This window comes from Entelurus aequoreus, linkage group LG02 (genome assembly GCF_033978785.1).
Source record: "Entelurus aequoreus isolate RoL-2023_Sb linkage group LG02, RoL_Eaeq_v1.1, whole genome shotgun sequence".
NCBI classification, from domain to species: Eukaryota; Metazoa; Chordata; class Actinopteri; order Syngnathiformes; family Syngnathidae; genus Entelurus; species Entelurus aequoreus.
The window spans coordinates 37,120,901-37,139,714 of NC_084732.1; the positions used below are offsets into that span (position 1 = coordinate 37,120,901).

The 18,814-nt window shown below is 39.4% G+C and overlaps 2 protein-coding genes across 2 annotated transcripts in view; one reads left to right on the forward strand and one right to left on the reverse strand.

Annotated features, from left to right (window-relative positions):
* Positions 1 to 12,417, forward strand: part of ddx21 (DEAD (Asp-Glu-Ala-Asp) box helicase 21) — a 33,189-nt gene extending 20,772 nt beyond the window's left edge. Inside the window, exons 9-16 of the mRNA XM_062026280.1 lie at positions 5,135 to 5,284; positions 5,410 to 5,571; positions 5,657 to 5,776; positions 7,760 to 7,833; positions 9,310 to 9,469; positions 9,642 to 9,776; positions 10,691 to 10,735; positions 11,572 to 12,417. Coding sequence (XP_061882264.1) covers positions 5,135 to 5,284; positions 5,410 to 5,571; positions 5,657 to 5,776; positions 7,760 to 7,833; positions 9,310 to 9,469; positions 9,642 to 9,776; positions 10,691 to 10,735; positions 11,572 to 11,838 — 1,113 coding nt within the window. The 3' untranslated portion in view covers positions 11,839 to 12,417. The remainder of the gene's footprint in view (positions 1 to 5,134; positions 5,285 to 5,409; positions 5,572 to 5,656; positions 5,777 to 7,759; positions 7,834 to 9,309; positions 9,470 to 9,641; positions 9,777 to 10,690; positions 10,736 to 11,571) is intronic.
* The window catches only part of chs1 (chitin synthase 1), a 41,512-nt gene continuing 34,623 nt past the window's right edge, over positions 11,926 to 18,814 (reverse strand). The window contains exons 30-35 of the mRNA XM_062026265.1: positions 17,668 to 17,772; positions 16,281 to 16,391; positions 15,728 to 15,865; positions 15,551 to 15,630; positions 15,393 to 15,459; positions 11,926 to 13,075 (exon numbers count right to left, since the gene is read on the reverse strand). Coding sequence (XP_061882249.1) covers positions 13,001 to 13,075; positions 15,393 to 15,459; positions 15,551 to 15,630; positions 15,728 to 15,865; positions 16,281 to 16,391; positions 17,668 to 17,772 — 576 coding nt within the window. The 3' untranslated portion in view covers positions 11,926 to 13,000. The remainder of the gene's footprint in view (positions 13,076 to 15,392; positions 15,460 to 15,550; positions 15,631 to 15,727; positions 15,866 to 16,280; positions 16,392 to 17,667; positions 17,773 to 18,814) is intronic.

Sequence of the window (18,814 nt, forward strand, 5' to 3'; positions counted from 1 at the left end):
TTGTGTTTAATTTTTGTATCGTTATTGATATTTATCCAGCTCTGCTATTTTCCTTATGACTATTACTCTTGCTTCCTCTGGTGTTCCATTTAGTTTAATAAATATTTTACAGTTTGCTGTCCATGTTTGTTGTATTTTTCCTTGTTTTCTTAAGCTACGTGCTTTTCTGGCTATGTCTGCGTTTTTCTTTGTTAAATGTTCATTTATGTACACGTCTGTTCCTTTCAGCTTCCTCCCTTGTTTTAGTAATGCGGTTTTATGTTTCCTATTGACAAATCTCATTATTATTACTGGTGCCGAATTATCTTTCTTCTTATGGAGTGGGTGGCAAGCTTCCACATTTGCCATGTCCATGAATATGCCTTTTGACTCCATGAATGTTGCCACTTGCCTCTCTGTGGAGATGTCCAAATTCCCGGGCTCTTCTCCACCATTGGCGGTCACCGCCCGAGCATATGAACGGGGCTTAATATTAAGCCCGTTCAAAATAACGTCATTTATTCTTGTGTATTGTTCCAGTTCATCCACTCGGTCTGTTAACTGTTCTATTTGTAAAGTTTTTGCATCATTCTCGACTCGTAGAATTTTTACCTCCTCCACCAGCTGCATAATTGTCTGTTGGTACTGCTTAATGGCTGATACCTCTGCTGTTAAAAATTCAAGTGATCGCCTTATCTCCTCACCTTCATCAGGAGAGAGCACCTTCATTGGCCCCATGTTGATTTTGGCTGTCGCGGGTGTTTACCGCCTTCAGCCAAGGCTGTCCCCGGTCCCGTCGTCGCGAGGTGGTCCCGCTTCTGCTAGCTGCTGCTAGCCGCTAGCCGGGCCTCTCCCTTGCCGCTCTGCTGCTGTCACACGCCGCCGCGCGAAAGCTGTCGCTCTCGCCGCCGTGAGGTGGTGGTCCCACTGCTGCTGGCTGCTAGCCGGGCCTCTCCCTTGCCGCCCCGCTGCCGTCACTCGCCGCCGCCGTCACCTGCCGGTCCCGTCGTCGCGAGGTGGTCCCGCTTCTGCTAGCCGGGCCTCTCCCTCGCCGCTCTGCTGCTATCACACGCCGCCGCAAGAAAGCTGTCGATCTCGCCGCCGTGAGGTGGTGGGGTGGTGGTCCCACTGCTGCTGGCTGCTAGCTGGGCCTCTACCTCGCCGCCCCGCTGCCGTCACTCGCCGCCGCCGTCACCTACCGGTCCCGTCGTCGCAAGGTGGTCTTGTTTCTGCTAGCTGCTGCTAGCTGCTAGCCAGGCCTCTCCCTCGCCACCGACGTCTTCCGCAGGAAGCCTGCACGTACCCAGAGCCCAGTTGCGTCTTCTGAGTCCACACTGGAGCTGTCTTCCTTCCTCTTAGCATGTCAAAGGGTTGTTGATGAAGCTTTTGAGGAAAACATTCAGTGCACTACTTAGCTGCAACCAGCACAGGCACCATTGTTTGTGTTCAACACAGGGGTGTCTAAACTTTGTCCACCAAGGGCTGCATATTCAAAATGGGCCAAAATAGGTGTCAACACAAATAGTTGTTATATTTAATATACATCATTATTAATGAATTCATGTAATTTTGAGAACATGTGGAGGGCCAACAAAAAAACTGTCTGAGGGCCAGAAATGACACCATGTGGTGTATCATCCAAATGTATGGATTTGGTCTGAAAAATCTTTAATTACTGCAAATGTGTCTTTGTACACCTATCCATGCCAGTGGCATATAGTAGGGGTGTGGGAAAAAATCCATTCGAAATCAAATCGCGATTCTCACGTTGTACGATTCAGTATCGATTCTCATTTTTCAAAAATCGATATTTATATATATATATATATATATATATATATATATATATATATATATATATATATATATATATATATATATATATATATATATATATATATATATATATATATATATATATATATATATATATAATTTTTCTTTTTAATCAATCCAACAAAATAATACAAAGCAATACCATAACAATGCAATCCAATTCCAAAACCAAACCCGACCCAGCAACACTCAGAACAGCAATAAACAGAGCAATTGAGAGGAGACACAAACACGACACAGAACAATCCAAAAGTAGTGAAACAAAAATGAATATTATCAACACAGTATCAATATTAGTAACAATTTCAACATAGCAGTGATTAAAAATCCCTCATTGACATTATCATTAGACATTTATAAAAAGAACAATAGTGTCACAGTGGCTTACACTTGCATCCCATCTCATAAGCTTGACAACACACTGTCTCCAATATTTTCACAAAGATAAAATAAGTCATATTTTTGGTTCATTTAATAGTTAAAACAAATTTACATTATTGCAATCAGTTAATTGTCCTTTACAATTATAAAAGCTTTTTACAAAAATCTACTACTGTGCTTGCATGTCAGCAGACTGGGGTAGATCCTGCTGAAATCCTATGTATTGAATGAATAGAGAATTGTTTTGAATCGGAAAAATATCGTTTTTGAATTGACAATCGCGTTGAATCGAAAAAATCGATTTATAATTGAATTGTGACCCCAAGAATCGATATTGAATCGAATCGTGGGACACCCAAAGATTCGCCGCCCTATCATGTAGTGACCGGCAGAACAATTAAATGTTTCTCCACTAGATGGCAGTATATAGTTAATCTGTGTAAGCACCGGTTGACTTTTATACAACAGGAATATACTTGCTGATATTTTTTGATGTGCCTTGGTTAAATGAAGTTTGGAAACACTGGTTTAGTAAAAAAATAAAATGCCAGCTATGGAACTTTAGGCTAAATCTACACAGAACAGTACAGGGGTCTTCTACTAGGGATGTCACGGTACGAAAATAATAAATATATGTGAACATTATGCAACATAGCACGTTATGGACATAAGAGATAATAAAAACAAATGAAATAATTTTGCAAGGTGGCACCTGATGGCCATAAGACATAACTGCACTTGTCCATTTAGACAAAAATAGTGTTTGTGTATGAAATCTAGTCTTACACAAAGGTGGCCAATTATGGCCAAAATAATAATTAAGATTATTTTTTATCAATATTGAAATCATGATTATTCATTATGTTAGGTAAAACAGTGTTGGGGTGTGAACGCGACACCATCATGTAATTTGTAATGTCGAATAAAAAGGCTATAGATACACGTTATCCATATATTTGAAGACAAATTTTAGTTTTTTTGTTCATTAATATGATGTCAGCTTTTTCTCAGTACATGATGCCTTTATCTGTATTTTTACATTTTGGTAGAAGTATTTTAAGTTATGTACATTCATATGTACGTGTACATGCCGTATTGGAACAGATCCATTAAGAGTTTGAGCAGAAATAACTACACCATGAATATTAACAACATGCTATGTCACATGAATGGTTTATAAAATAACTTTATGAAATGAAAACAAACCAAGTAATGTAAAACTACTTTCTGTTTACTTTTTGATAACAAAATAAAACAAAACCGTTTGGCTAATGAAAATTAAGTCTAATAAACAAGCGTTGTTCTTCTCTAACAACACCAACAGTTTGGCCAACAAAAAAAAACAGGAGTGATACCTCTTACATCGAATAGACAATCTTCACAGCCTGCATTCAATTTGATGAGATGACAAAACATTATAGCTAGTATTTATGTTATTTGAACACTGATACAGTTGGAAACGGAAATAAATGCGCCAAAGAATTAGTTACGGCAATAATTAAAATGACCAAAATATGGTAAATCTTGCACATATTACATATTGTTATGAACGTGTCTGTTACTACATTATTTATTGACTTGTAGTGTGAATACAAAACATTGATTGAGGGTTTTGAAGTTGTTTGAGAGGGCTTTGACGGCTACAATGGTGACTCCCATTAGCTGCATCTTCTAAGCGTTTATCATCTTTAAAATTCCCACCAAAAACAGAAGTGTGTTCTTGTCTTTCATAATGATTGTGAACAATAGGCAAAATTCCAAGAAAAAGTGCCGTTCCCCTTTTAAGAATCACGTTTTAACCACATGATAAAGTTGGTTACTACTTCTACCAGCAACTACAGCTGCTCTGAGTTATAGTGGGCCTTATGTAAAATTAAATGTCAAAATTGTATACATTTAAACTGTTGAGTTCACCAGAGATTGTCAGAAATGATTACCGTATTTACACAGTGTGCACAGGCCGCAATTACACAAAACTATGAAGTTTTAAAGAGGGTTAATAGTACCGGTAATACTGATAATTGCGGCAACAATCGTGATTGATATCTGCTCTTTGATAAACTCATGAATTTACTGGCGCCAGCTTGCTAGCTTAAATGCTAAAATGAAAACAAGAGACATTAACTTATTTTCCCATTAGAAAACATACCCCGATGTAGACTTACAGTATATCTGTCTGAGCAACTAAGATATTGAATTATGTACATTGAACCTACAAGCTGTGATCTCTTAGCACAGAGTGATTGTTCTATACTGAAAGGATTATGAGACAGGGGTGTTTTAACGCTGTGTTCATGGACCGTTGAACAGAGGAGGAGGCCACAATGCCTGCCAAAAATGATCAATAATAATGATAGATTTTGCTACGCGCTTTTCCGTTGCCGGTAAATAAATCTTAAAGTGCTGCGTTACACACCAAAATTTAAAACAATAAAAGCTTAGCTATTAAAACAGATAAAATACTAAGAATAAACTCAATCAGTGAGGCATAAGAAAAAAAGTGGGTTTTCTAACAGTGTGTCTATTTATTTTTGTTATTTTATTATAAGTATCCTGGTCAAAATATTTCACTGAGTATAAGTAACTTTTGAGCACATTTACTTGTGATTTAGGGCTATATAAATAAACATTGATTGATTGACATTTAACAACTGCACAATAATAATGATAACCGTGATATGAAATTTTGATGTCGTTACATTCCTAGTAGAAGGCGATAAAATTTGGGCCTGCGGGCCCTTGGACCAGTACATTGAAACAAGACTTTAGAACATTCATGGAGAGATTCTCCCATCCTTATTATTATTATTATTATTATTATTGTGGTTGTTGTTGTTGTTGTTGTTATTATTATTATAATAATGATAATCAATTATTTATCCATTTTGAGTTATCTCTATGACAACAGTAACGGTCTCTTCTTTTTCACATTTTATAGCATCTGGCCATAGCGTGCCACTGGTCACAGCGTGCAGCGGTGATTGGAGATGTGATACAGGTGTACAGCGGCAGCCACGGCAAAACTATCGTCTTCTGTGAGACCAAGAAAGAGGCCAATGAACTTTCATTGAGTGCATCCATCAAGCAGGTAAGCCATTTTTGCACAACAGAACTCATTTAGAGTTTTAGGAGCCGTTGACTTCTTGGAGAAGCAGTCGTGTCGGCATGTGTCACATCATTTGCTTTGGTGTCACACTTCTGACATCTTTCCAGAGTGCCCAGTCCCTCCATGGAGACATCCCTCAAAAACAGAGAGAGACAACATTGAAAGGCTTCAGGAACGGATTGTTTGAGGTTTTGGTGGCCACAAACGTGGCAGCCCGTGGGTTAGATATCCCTGAAGTTGACTTGGTGGTCCAGTGTTCTCCACCTAAGGTATTTTGTACTGCATGTGTTTTTTAAGCATTACTGTCAAGTTATATTGTCATAATTGAGATTGTGTGTCATCTGCACTCGTCAGGATGTGGAGTCATACATTCATCGCTCAGGTCGAACTGGCAGAGCTGGAAGGACCGGAGTTTGCATTTGTATGTACCAGAAGAGAGAAGAGAACCTGCTGCGCTACGTAGAAAACAAAGCTGTAAGTGTCCTCTTTTTAAAGTACCAGTAGAGTGGAAAAACAAGTTGCTGCTATATTGAAGCTATTATCATATACAGGTATATCTGATGTATGACACCGAGATATTTACAAAGTTTGCGAGTAAATAGATATGATCACAATAGTATCAATCTCACAGAGATTTTGATTTTATTTTATTTACTTATTTTTTTTAAAATTATTTTATGTACATAAGGCTTATAAATTATAGACAACACATCTCTTGCTCCATGTCTTTCTAATTGTGGCGTATTTCCAGTATGACTGATCTGATAACATGGTCATAGTGCAGAAGCGTTACTACGGTGACGTCAAGCTCCGGAAATAGCCGAAGGTATTCGAAGCGGAGTATTGAAAATAGCTGACTGATTTTGTGGCTTTTTTTGAGGTTCGGACGGTATTAACACATACTTTGCAGATTGTGAATACAATTGGATATGGTTTAATAGATACAATGAACACAATTAAGCATATTAAGTCAACTTATTTTTCCACTCTACTGGTGGAGTCCCCCAAGGCAGTATATTGGGACCTTTACTGTTCCTAATATACATAAACGACATGTCATCTGCATGCGACTGTGAATTGTTTTTGTTTGTGGATGACTCTGCCTTGCTGGTGTCCGGCAAGGACAAGTCACAGGTGGAGAAAATCCTCAGTGCTGAGCTCTGTAGAACTTGCACCTGGCTCGCTGACAACAAGCTATGCATACACTTGGGTAAAACAGAATCCATCCTGTTTGGGTCCCACATCAAACTTAAGAAAGTCAATGACTTCACCATAAAAGTAGGTGACAGTGTCATCACCAGGAAAGATGAGGTCACCTACCTAGGTTCCATTCTAGAGGCTAATCTTTCCTGTGATAAAATGGCAACCAAGGTAATCAAAAAGGTCAACCAACGAACGAGATTTCTCTACAGAATTTCCTCTCTGGTCAACAAAAGCACCTTGAGGATTCTGGCGGGAACTCTCGTTCAACCCTTTTTCGATTACGCATGCACCTCCTGGTACCCTAGCACCTCCAAAACCCTCAAATCTAAACTCCAAACATCTCAGAACAAGCTAGTCAGGTTACTTCTAGACCTCCACCCCAGATCCCACCTCACTCCTACCCACTTCTCTAAAGTGGGCTGGCTCAAGGTGGAGGACAGAGTTAAACAACTTGCACTGAGCCTAGTCTATAAAATCCGCTACACCTCCCTGATACCGAAGTACATGTCAAACTACTTCCTTAACGTAAATGACCGCCATAACCACAACACCAGGGGGTGCTCCACTAACCACGTTAAACCCAGATTCCGAACTAACAAAGGTCTTAACTCATTCTATTTCTATGCCACATCAATGTGGAATGCGCTCCCAACAGGTATAAAAGAAAGGGCATCTCTATCCTCCTTCAAAACCGCAATAAAAGTTCACCTCCAGGCAGCTACAACCCTAAACTAACACCCTCCCCAGATTGCTAATAATCAAATGTAAACAATCAAATGCAGATACTTTTTCTTATGCCTTCTGATCGATCTCTCTCTCTCTCTCTGTCTCTCTCTCTCTCTCTCTCTCTCTCTCTCTCTCTCTCTCTCTCTCTCTGTCTCTCTCTCTCTCTCTCTCTCTCTCTCTCTCTCTCTCTCTGTCCACTACTTGATGTCCATATCCTCCTCCACACCCCTGATTGTAAATAATGTAAATAATTCAATGTGATTATCTTGTGTGATGACTGTATTATGATGATATTATATATGATAGTATATATCTGTATCATGAATCAATTTAAGTGGACCCCGACTTAAACAAGTTGAAAAACTTATTCGGGTGTTACCATTTATTGGTCAATTGTACGGAATATGTACTTCACTGTGCAACCTACTAATAAAAGTCTCAATCAACCTTAAGCCAAAATATTATAACAACTTTTTGCAGGAGCTGATTTTGTCAAGGAAATATTAAATGTCTTTTGTATTGATGCAGGGCCTCTCATTCAGACGAGTCGGCGTTCCCACAGCCAATGACATCATCAAGTCATCAAGCAAGGATGCTCTAAGGTGTGTTTGAGGCACAATGTTACTGAGCATGCTACAATTATGGGGCATAAACTCCCACTACTAATATAGGGCTGGGTCATATGGCTGAAAAGTGTATCACGATATAAGTTTTATATTCCTGATATTGATGATTATTCATATTTTGTATGACCTATCAAAAATAAGGACCAGTAGAAAAATATATTAAATGTAAACATTTTTAGCATGCTCAGTGGCCTTGTGGTTAGTGTCCGCCCTGAGATCGGTAGGTCATGAGGTCAAACCCCGGCCGAGTCATACCAAAGACTATAAAAATGGGACCCATTACCTCCCTGCTTGGCACTGAGCATCAAGGTTTGGAATTGGGGGTTAAATCACCAAAATGATTCCTGAGCGCGGCCATCACTGCTGGTCACTGCTCCCCTCACCTCCGAGGGGGTGGAACAAGAGAATGGGTCAACTGCAAAGGGTAATTTCACCACACATAGTGTCTGTGTGACTATCAGTGGTACTTTAACTTTTAACTTGAACTTTATTTAAAATTTAACTTTTTTGTAATTATAATCCCCTCAGCTGTCAAGGTGGAAAGGAAATGGCAACAAAACCATTCAATGTAAACACAATTCTAATATCACATTGAACACATAATATAGTGTCTTTAAAATGAAGTTGAAAGTAAGGAATGGGATGAAATGCTTGAAGTGTAATAATAGTACAAAGTATGAACATGTAAACTTAGAGAAACCTAAGAAGTACTATTTTCTGCATGTTTAGTGCTGGTGTTCTGTCAATTTTGACTGTTTCCTTGAAAAAAAACCCAATAGCTTTCTCAGTATGTAATTGTCTACTGTCCGTTTATATACAATGTGAATTTTCTCACACTAATTTTCTGCATGCTTACTGGTCGGAAGATACAATGAAAGAAAAATAATTTAAAATCCCTAGTTGCTTTTACATGAAGCAGCGGCTTTTTGTTCTAGGCAAATGTTTGAAATATGGTGAGCAGCTAAGGTAGTGTGGTCTTACTGATTACGAACACCTTGATCTGACAACAGTCTGTTAATAAAATAAAATAAAAACTATAAACTGCCATAGGCGAGGTGACTTTTGCTGTTTTATCGACAATTTATTTGCGGTCTGCAGCATTACTTTTTACTTTGTCTTCTCACTCCATCCAAAGACTCAACTGCAGACGACAAGATGGCACAACCAAACTTGATAGTTCATACTGTTACCTTATTGGCTGTTTGTGTGTCACACCCACTGATCATTAGCCTGTGCCTTTGTTCATGCAACCAACCTTGCTTCGCAACTTCCTGTTTCTTACGATGAAGAAAAAATAATGTTTCGGAACGCATTTTTTATTGATATTGATTACATGTCCATTGCGATATATTGGTACCGTTTTATCGCCCAGCCCTACTATTATACCACAAAAGTTGTTTGGAATCCGATGCTGGTTGGTGTGGAATTGTCAGATTTTTCTTTTTCATCCAGGTATCTGGACTCTGTTCCAGCTGCTGCTGTTGAGTACTTCAGAGAGGCTGCAGAGAAGCTCATAGAGGCAAGAGGAGCTGCAAACGCGCTGGCCGCTGCATTGGCACACATTTCTGGAGCTACCAGTCTAGAGCAGAGGTCACTTCTCAATTCTGATGCTGTAAGTTAATCTGTTGCTTTTCAATCAAGTATTGCTCGTTTCTGCCACCTTGTTTACCAGAGCTTGGCAATAATTTTGCTTTCATATCTACTGCAGCTCTCAGAAGTTCATTGTTTATTATCATTGAAATTTATTTCACTTTTTGATATGTTGCCGCCGTTTGTTTTTCCAGGGTTTCAGCACTCTGAAGTTGACATGTTCTCAGGAATTGGATAACATGGGTTATGTTTGGCGAAGCATCAAAGAACAACTTGGAGAGGAGATTGAAAACCACATTCATAGAATGAACTTCCTGAAAGGGAAAATGGTATGTTTGGCCAGTATATAAAGGGTTTGCAAACCGTGTAGCAGCTTTTAGCACAGCAACCTTTAACCTTATTTTGTGATCAGGCTGATGTATTTGTATTGTAGCAGTTTTAAAATGACCAAGAATACTAATTATAATAATAGTTACAACTACCCTCAGATGGCTGCATGTCACTGCGATATAATATAATCATATACTGGTAAATGCAGAATATAATCGCCTCACGATATTGAAAAAAATTCCCCCTTCATTTTGTTTATCATTGTTTACCAACAAACTGATATAAAACCTGTTTTGACATCACAATAAGGTGACAAGCAGACATTATCATATATTAGCAGATATTACTTGTACAAACACATTACTCTGAGCAACTAAGGTGTTCAGTTGTGCACACTAAAGCAACAGTGTGGGCTCTCTTAGCACACAGTAATCAATCTATTCTCATAGAAATATAACACAAAGAACAGGAAGTGAACACCTATCTTTCAGGTCATCTAAAAAAACCCACTAAAACCTTTACAAATCAAAACAAAAGAAGATAAACATATTTAAACTCTGAACTAAAAATAATGACTTAAGATCTGGGATCTGAGCCGAGGATGTCGTTGTGGCTTGTACAGCCCTTTGAGACATCTGTGATTAAGGGCTATATAAGTAAACTTGATTGATTGAAAAAGCCAGAAGTTTTATGTTTCTTCTGCCAAGAAAGTATATTGCAGGTCTATTTTAATTTTTAATTTTAAACAGAAAATTAAAGCATTAGAAATATAAAATAGTATATATTTTTGACAATACTGTCATAACGGTGATATGACATATTCATATCGTTCTACCCCTCTATATCTGACTTATAATAACTGTTATTTTTTACATAAAAAGTCCTCATTTTAACCTGACTGTGTTTCCAATAGGGAGTTTGTTTTGACGTGCCAGCCAACAAAGTCAAAGAGATTCAGGTAAGAACATCTATTTGTGGGACTTTAAAGGCTGCCCTGTCATGTCAGTGTTTCCCACAAGACCGCCATCTATTTGTGGGGCGGGGTAGGACGTATCAGTCCAGTTTGCATGATTGGCCCTGATAACGGTTTTCCTGTTTGTTTTTCACTGTCACAAAAACAAAGCTGCCTCTGAGCGCTTTAAGAAGGGGAAGGGGTCTTCAGCAGTATTTGCTGCTTGTTGCATGTTCTCCCTGTGACTGCGTGGGTTCCCTCCGGGTACTCTGGCTTCCTCCCACCTCCCAAGACATGCACCTGGGGATAGGCTGATTGGCAACACTAAATTGGCCCGAGTGTGTGAATGTGAGTGTGAATGTTGTCTGTCTATCTGTGTTGGCCCTGCAATGAGGTGGCGACTTGTCCAGGGTGTAACCCGCCTTCCGCCCGAATGCAGCTGAGATAGGCTCCAGCACCCCCCGTGACCCCAAAAGGGACAAGCGGTAGAAAATGGATGGATGGATAGATGGATGGATGTCTCCTCCATGTTTGAAAACATAGCAAAATTGTCGCAGGTAGGAGCATGACAACATGGATGTGCAGTAAATGAGTGTCTCTGTGGTGATGCTCTGTATAGTACGGTACATGTAAAATCCTCATTTAAATAAGGCGGTCTGCACCACTTTACAATTGTAGATGCAGTGTTAGTAGATCACAAGCAACACACCCACATAGAGTACACGTTATAGATTGCACATGCTGTTTAGCGCGTGGTATTTGGATCTTAGTAAATTTGTTTCCAGCTATAGTCATTGCTGTCCTTCAAACTGTCATCCTCTCACCGTTTGATTGGTCAACAGGATGCCTGGAGTGATGGTCGCCGTTGGCAGCTGACCGTGGCCACAGAGCTGCCCGAGCTGGAAGAGAAGCACTACGGCAATTATGGCGACAGAAGCTTTGGCGATCGACGAGGAGGATTCAGAGGCGGAAGGGGACATAGTTTTGGGGGAAGTGGTGGACGCGGGTTCCGCAGAGGTGGTGGTGGCAGCGGTGGCGGTGGCGGCCGCGGTTACGGCAACAATAGTGGCAGTGGACACAAACGCTTTTTCAGCGATGCGTTTAATTAATGAGACGCCAAACTGTGGACTGATAGGATGACTGTCAGGCCTGTGTGCAGGCAGGAATTCTTCTTCATAATAAACAATGTCAGCTGTTCATGAATAGTATTTAAAACTTATATTCAGCATTATCAGAGGAGCAAGATTTTGAAAGGCTGTTTTGTGAGAAACCTTTACACAGTAAGTAGAAGACCAATAGCAGCCATTTTGTAATGACAGACTTCTGAACGTGACAACCTGAGCTTTCACTTTCCAAATCGGTACAGTACTGAAATCCAAAGTGAAAGTCGTAGATCTCATTGAGTTGTGGGTAACGTTTTTATTACTTTGCATTTGGGGAAACGTGGGCAGCAAGACACTCTCCTGTAGGAGGTGACCATTTGTGTGTCTCTATGGAGAGGGGCGTGATCATGGTCGTCAACCTTTATTGTGCTGGAGTCTGTTTTGCTGCCTTACCTCAGCCGAACATTCTCCCCAAAATATATTGGATGATTGCTTTGCAATTGCCTCTTTTTACTGCTTGTTTGACTACCTTCCTTCATTTGAACGGAGTGTGTCCATTAAAAACTGGTCAACAAAGGTTGTGTGTCTTTCTTTATGTAGTTAACGTTACTGCATTTACATAGTTATTTTGTAATACTTTTTGTCAAATACAATTGAATTAGGAACAAGAATAAAGGCTTAATCCCAGCTGACATCAAAGTACATATATAGTACATAGAGGTTTCTTCATTTTGCACTTAATACAATACGTGTTTTTATTTTACTACACAATTACACTGAGAAAACATGGTTAATCAAAACGGATAAACAATTATAGACTACATTTAATTTACAAAGTCATACATAATTATAGGCTTACAGTTTGTGCAAATGTTGCATTTTAAACCAGTTTTCAGGAGCGCTTTGATGGGATTTATGTGAGTAACTGCATAAAGGGCCACAAAAAATAAACATCTTGATACAAACTCAACCATGAAGTTACAGATTTATCTTTCTGCTTTCAGGCAGGATTTCAGTATTTGACTGGTTGGGAGTGTGTTATCTCTACGTCATAGATGAACATTCAGTATATCTCTGGGCTTTACAACACCTTTGACTTTGGCTCCCAATAACACCACAGTATGATAAGTAAAACAAGCAGAATAATTCCAATCATGTTATGATAAAACTATAAGTCATCACTTGTGATGCAAAGTCCACTGGTGGTATGGTTCTCCAGAATCAAGCCATTATCATCATCATCCTGGGAACAAAGAAACACATGAATGGTTATGCACTGCGCAGAGCAAATACTTCACATTATATGCTGAAGAAAGTGGAGAGATATTACAATATAATATATTGGTAACACTTTCGTATGGGGAACATATTCACCATTAATTATTTGCTTATCAACATGCACATTAGTAACATATTGGCTCTTAATTAGTCATTAAGTACTTATTAATGCTTTATTCTGCATGGCCATATTATACAACTAACCCTAACCAAATAACTCTAAATTAAGTCTTTGTTACTTATATGTTCCCCATACTAAAGTGTTACCAATATATTTAACCTGAGCCCAGACCTAAATTTAATAAAATATGTGAAATCAAGAGTTCTGTCCCAAAAAGCAAATAAAAGTGGTCTTGCATGTACAAACCCCGTTTCCATATGAGTTGGGAAATTGTGTTAGATGTAAATATAAACGGAATGATTTGCAAATCATTTTCAACCCATATTCAGTTGAATATGCTACAAAGACAACATATTTGATGTTCAAACTGATAAACTTTTTTTTTTTTTTTGCAAATAATCATTAACTTTAGAATTTGATGCCTGCAACACGTGACAAAGATGTTGGGAAAGGTGGCAATAAATACTGATAAAGTTGAGGAATGCTCATCAAACACTTATTTGGAACATCACACAGGTGAACAGGCAAATTGGGAACAGGTGGGTGCCATAATTGGGTATAAAAGTAGATTCCATGAAATGCTCAGTCATTCACAAACAAGAATGGGGCGAGGGTCACCACTTTGTCAACAAATGCGTGAGCAAATTGTTGAACAGTTTAAGAAAAACCTTTCTCAACCAGCTATTGCAAGGAATTTAGGGATTTCACCACCTAAGGTCCGTAATATCATCAAAGGGTTCAGAGAATCTGGAGAAATCACTGCACGTAAGCAGCTAAGCCCGTGACCTTCGATCCCTCAGGCTGTACTGCATCAACAAGCGACATCAGTGTGTAAAGGATATCACCACATGGGCTCAGGAACATTTCAGAAATCCACTGTCAGTAACTACAGTTGGTCGCTACATCTGTAAGTGCAAGTTAAAACTCTCCTATGCAAAGTGAAAACCGTTTATCAACAACACCCAGAAACGCAGTCGGCTTCGCTGGGCCTGAGCTCATCTAAGATGGACTGATACAAAGTGGAAAAGTGTTCTGTGGTCTGACGAGTCCACATTTCAAATTGTTTTTGGAAACTGTGGACGTCGTGTCCTCCGGACCAAAGAGGAAAAGGCGCAAAGTTGAAAAGCCAGTATCTGTGATGGTATGGGGGTGTATTAGTGCCCAAGACATGGGTAACTTACACATCTGTGAAGGCGCCATTAATGCTGAAAGGTACATACAAGCAACGTTACCATGGACGCCCCTGCTTATTTCAGCAAGACAATGCCAAGTCACGTGTTACATCAACGTGGCTTCATAGTAAAAGCTGGCCTGCCTGTAGTCCAGACCTGTCTCCCATTGAAAATGTGTGGCGCATTATGAAGCCTAAAATACCACAACTTGAACAACTTAAGCTGTACATCAAGCAAGAATGGGAAAGAATTCCACCTGAGAAGCTTAAAAAATGTGTCTCCTCAGTTCCCAAACGTTTACTGAGTGTTGTTTAAAGGAAAGGCCATTAGTGGTGAACATGCCCTTTCCCAACTACTTTGGCACGTGTTGCAGCCATGAAATTCTAAGTTAATTATTATTTGCAAGAAAAAAATAAAGTTTATGAGTTTGAACATCAAATATCTTGTCTTTGTAGTGCATTCAATTGAAAATGGGTTGAAAAGGATTTGCAAATCATTGTATTCCGTTTATTTTTACATCTAACACAATTTCCCAACTCATATATGGAAACGGGGTTTGTACATTTATTTACGACATTTTCCGCTAAATTGCCTTTTTAAATAATTTGTGCATGTTAGGGTCCCAATTTTTAGGTTTGAAATTAATCATTCTTATTTTTTCTTGTATAGAGCCACTGTAATTATCGATCTAGCTAATTAATCGATCCAGGTGATTGGCTGTAATGAATTGGCATCATAGTTAGCCAGGTGAAGCTGCCTGTGTGAAAATGAAACGTGTAACATGTTATTTAATAGTTACGAAACTCCATATGTCCAAAAAAACAGTAGAATTTTCGAAACTTCCTCTACACCATGAAATAAATAATGACTGGAAATAATCCACAAGGGCAGGGAAATTGCGTTGATTCAGCAAAACATAAGTGGTGGGACGAGGTCATGGAAGCTCTGAGTGAGTGAGTACGCCCTCATTAGTGTTTTCTTTTACTTACAATGTCTTTCAATTTGTAGTCTTTCTCCGTGCTGCGGTATGACACCACGTGGATCAGAGTGTAGACCCTGTAGATAAAGATTGAAAGTAGATCAGTACCTGCGGCGCCTTTTCCAGCTGGAAATAATACAACAGGATAACAAAGTGTGTTGTGTGCACCTGTGATATAACATGGCAAGGAACTGGATGAGGAGAAGGACTGCAAAAGACAGCAGAAACATCAAACTGAGAGGCTCCACCTGGCAACGCAAAAGAGACATACAAGGAAATTAGTTTTGCATCAGAATTTGATCTTTAAAACATGTCACTCTGGTGTGTGTGTGTGTGTGTGCCAACCCTGAGGACTTCTGCAGATAATGTTCCATTGGGATAGTATTTCGGAATCTTAATGCTGATGAGGTCGGTTCCGATGGCTTGCAGGAAGAAGGTAGCCACAACCCACAGCACATTGACGATAAAATACAGGAATACTGACTGTGGAATGTTGGAGGAAGAAAATGAAAATGGGTTATACATGTATAGCGCTTTTCTACCTTTGAGTTACTCAAAGCGCTTTGACACTATTTCCACATTCACACATTCACACACTGATGGCGGGAGCTGCCATGCAAGGCCCTAACCACGACCCATCAGGAGCAAGGGTGAAGTGTCTTGCTCAAGGACACAACGGACGTGACTATGTTGGTAGAAGCTGGGGATCGAGCCAGGAACCCTCAGGTTGTTGGCACGGCCACTCCCAACCGCGCCACGCCGTCCCCCAGCATTTTGTAATGTCTGTACATCGTTTCCTGTTTCTTGGTCGTTGGCTTGACCGAATCCACGAATAAACTGTACGTCGATATGCTTTTTTGAAAGCAAAGTGGTTTGATAAACAAGAGAAAGTGCTCACCTTGTTGCGCAGAGACTTAAGTTCTCTTTTGACCTCCTCTAAATGTTTTTTATCGTCTACGATGGGCTTCAAGTAGCGGTCGATCAACTTGCTCCAGAAGTCATGTTCGTCCTGCATGCATATACGTATTTATCTTTTCTTTAGAAGAGGGAAACAAGATTATACAACAATACACAAAGCACATATTTCCAGTGTCATGCCATGCCCAAAAGAGAGTTGCAAGAAGCAGAGCTTATGCAATACTACCATTTTTACATTGAATTATTACTATTACTTTCGTTCACTTCCTGCATTCAACATAAATATATACATATGTAATAAACAATTACACATTAATGAAAAGTTATCAAGGAGTTAAAATCCTTATATTAAGAATATATATCAACATATCTCCTATGAAAACAATTCCTTAAAGAATGCATATTTTGCGTCTTCAGCACAGTAAGGGCAGCCTCTTTCAGCGCATCTGCAGCGCACAAGAAAGTGGGTTTTCATTGACAATGCAGTGGACTGCTTCTAAAATGCCCATAAAAAGTGGTGCATGTCGGTTGCTTGTTTGATAGCAAAACGCCACAGGTAGGCACATGATAACATGAACGTGCAGTAAATGAGAGTGTCTCTATGGTGAAAGCTGCGTAGTGCACGCAAAAACATCATTTAAACAAGGTGGTCTGCACCAGTTATGAATAGCACGTGCAATGTTAGTAGATCGCACCAAACACGCCTACTAATAGTACACACTATTTTATAGAGTGTACATGCTGTTCAGCACGTGGTATTTGGATCTTTGTAAATCAGGTCCTCAGGTTCCAATAGCAACATCTACTTCTGACGGCCAATACTAATACAATAAACTCTCGTTTATTGCCCGTCAATTGGTTCCGGGCCTAGCCGTTTTAATTATAAATGTAATATTTCCCTAGCTTAACTAAAGGCCTTAGTGGCCACATTTGTGGACAGCACCTTTTAGCTCTTATTTCCAAAATTGTGTATACTACTGAATTGGGGTCTTATGGCCCTTATGTGGACACTTATACTGTCATCTGGTGGTGTCAGAGGAGTATAACATACAATGGAATTTGGGGAAAAAAAGTGTAAAAATAAGAATTAGCATGTCACTAAACATGAAGTACACGTTTGTTACTTATGGACTAAATAGTACATCATATAAAAAGATGATTCTTAGTTTTTTATTCTAATTAGGGTCCAATAAGCTCAAATAGCAAAGAGAAATAAAAAAAAGCATGTAAACAAACAGCTTGGGCCTTAAGAGGTTAAGCTTAAAAAAACTATTTACGGCTTCTTAAAATACTGTTTTCAATATTAAAAAATGCCTCTCAACATGCAATAACAACGATTGAAACTATTTCTAGAATCACTCTCTTACCTCATCTATTTTTGGCACTTGAGGGGCAGTCAGAGTTTTCTGGATGGCTCTCTTGACTTTCTGCTGGTACCGTTCCATGTGACTGGTCTTGAGGGTGCGCCGAGCCTATGTGGGCACAGAATTCGATACATTTGATATGATAAAATCAATGCATTGATTAAATCTATCATGCATATTCATGAGGGATGTTGTGGATTGGATTCCCGACAAGGTTCGACAAAGTGCGTGTTACGTTCGGGTGGCATTGCTGCGATGGTGGGAGTTCTTACCATGCGGAGAATGACAGGAAGCAGCAAGAGCAGCGTGCAGGTAAGATTGATTTTATTCTATATAAAAGGCAAAAACATGAAAAGTGTGTCGCTCGGAGGCGCACAAGGATCCACAAAGCAACAACTTAAAGGCCTACTGAAATGATTTTTTTTTTATTTAAACGGGGATAGCAGATCCATTCTATGTGTCATACTTGATCATTTCGCGATATTGCCATATTTTCGCTGAAAGGATTTAGTATAGAACAACGATGATAAAGTTCGCAACTTTTGGTCGCTGATAAAAAAAAAGCCTTGCCTATACCGGAAGTAGCGTGACGTCACAGGAGGAAGGATTCCTCAAAATTCCCCGTTGTTTACAATGGAGCGAGAGAGATTCGGACCGAGAAACGACGATTACCCCATTAATTTGAGCGAGGATGAAAGATTCGTGGATGAGGAACGTTGGAGTGAAGAACTAGAGAGGCAGTGCAGGGTGTATCTTTTTTCACTCTGACCGTAACTTAGGTCTCATTGGATTCCACACACTCTCCTTTTTCTATTGTGGATCACGGATTTGTATTTTAAACCACCTCGGATACTATATCCTCTTGAAAATGAGAGTCGAGAACGCGAAATGGACATTCACAGTGACTTTTATCTCCACGACAATACATCAGCGAAGCTCTTTAGCTACTGAGCTAATGTGATAGCATCTGGCTCAAATGCAGATAGAAACAAAAGAAATAAATCCCTGACTGGAAGGATAGACAGAAGATCAACAATACTATTAAACCATGGACATGTAACTACACGGTTAATAATTCTCAGCCTGGCAAAGCTTAACAATGCTGTTGCTAACGACGCTGAAGCTAACTTAGCAACTTAGCAACCGGACC